Genomic DNA, 1,839 nt, shown 5'->3' on the forward strand with positions numbered 1-1,839 from the left:
CTTTGTAGGGGAGGAGAATGTAAAGGAAGATGCTGAGCTGATCTTTGTTGGAGTAACTTCAACTTCACCGCCAGCCAACTCGCACATTTTGAACAGAGTCACTCCAGGTTCATGGTTAAAAAGAAAGTATGACCGACTCAGAGAGACCTCTACTGGACGATTGCAGCCCTCACGTCCTGCCACCCCCACAACAGAGGCAGTGATTGTCTTGCCGGCGTCCCCAGCTGAATCGAGATCAACAGATAGCCCTATTATTATTGAGCCTTCGTCCGAATCTGATTATAAAAGTAACTCACCACAAGTTGTGCCTAGTAGCTCTTCAAAGTATTGTTCACCTCTGGTTACACTCTTGAGTTCAGAGAGCTGCCCAGTAAAGGCAGCGCTTTCAGGAGGAGATATGAACGAAAATTTGTATGTATCGAAGTGCCATTTTTCCATAAATCCACAGAGGCCTGAAAATACTATTGAGATTGTAGAACCACTTTCTTCAGGTACCTTCCATACCTCGAATGCGCAGCAGAGGACACCTTCCTTTGGTGATCCAAACTCACTGAACCCTCTTGGAAATGGGGTACCTCCTTCAGAGGACTCCGCCCACCCTCGGCAGGACTGTGGATTGGTGGAAGCCAACTTCTCAAGTCAAGGGACGTTTGATCCCAAGAAAGGAAGCTTGACCCTGTTACTCAGTGACTTTTATTATGGACAGCACAAAGGAGATGCGAGGCTGGAGCAGAAGACTCATACAACCTTTCAATGCCACAGCTGCTCGAAAGCTCTAAAGAATGTTAAATTTATGAACCACACCAAACATCATTTGGAGCTGGAGAGGCAGGGGAGTGAGGACGCCTGGGAGAACCACACCAACTGTCTGCACTGCCACCGGCAGTTCGATTCCCCGTTCCAGCTCGAGTGCCACATTGATCGTGTGCACATGGTGTCAGACCCATCCATGGTCTGCAAAATCTGTGAATTGTCGTTTGAGACCGACCAAGTCCTTTTACAGCACATGAAGGACAATCACAAGCCCGGGGAGATGCCATATGTGTGCCAGGTCTGCAAGTACAGATCGTCAGTCTTCGCTGATGTGGAGACACACTTTACAAAATGCCATGTGAACACTAAGAACCTGCTCTGTCCATTTTGTCTTAAGATCTTCAAAACTGGGATGCCGTACATGTGCCATTACAGGGGCCACTGGGAGAGGAGCGGCCGCCAGTGCTCAGCACATTTATGATGTGAAATATTAGAAAGAAGTATATTTAGTATCAGTGTGAGGTCTTTGCAGGAGAACAACTCAGGCTATAAACATCTGGGAGGAAGAAGCTATAGGTCATAGTTTTTGCTTAAACTGATTTTAGCTAATGGCCAATTATTGTCAACCATCTTGGACAGAGGAAGGCTTTGCCATTGAGCCTCCATCAAGGAGGGATTTGTCATTTCCATGGATATGAGGCATTGGGGTCCTTGACATGTCTACGTTCATGTCAACAGAATGCATTTACTCAAGATTTCATCTGATCCTCCCAAAACCTGTTTCTTTGTTAAAGCTGTCCAAACCAAGGATGCTTTGGAGATGTTTGACAAAGGGAAGATGGGTCTTTAGTTTTAGGTCACCACAGGCACCACTAGTAATCTCATTATCACGGCCAAGATAGGTCATACATAACAAGGCTATTTCTAATTCATTATTTGTGGAAATTTTTAGAACTTGAATATCTAAGCCCCTGTTCTTGGCCTGAGGTTGCTACAGAAAAATGCAAAATTTCATAAGAAAAGTTCTCATGCCCTTACTCTCTTGCTAATACAAAGATTTCAAACGTCTTCCTAAAAATAAAGAAA

At 45.0% G+C, this 1,839-nt stretch overlaps 1 protein-coding gene across 1 annotated transcript; it reads left to right on the top strand.

Annotated features, from left to right (window-relative positions):
• Position 1: 1 nt before the first annotated feature.
• LOC116080423 (zinc finger protein 280B-like) lies at positions 2-1,234 on the top strand (the record flags this gene model as incomplete). Its single annotated transcript, XM_031356786.1, has 1 exon — positions 2-1,234. A coding segment is annotated over one exon (1,233 nt), but the record flags the coding sequence as incomplete, so codon positions are not given.
• Between the last annotated feature and the right edge of the window lie 605 nt (positions 1,235-1,839).

The sequence above is a fragment of the Mastomys coucha genome, unplaced genomic scaffold, assembly GCF_008632895.1.
Source record: "Mastomys coucha isolate ucsf_1 unplaced genomic scaffold, UCSF_Mcou_1 pScaffold6, whole genome shotgun sequence".
NCBI lineage: Eukaryota > Metazoa > Chordata > Mammalia > Rodentia > Muridae > Mastomys > Mastomys coucha.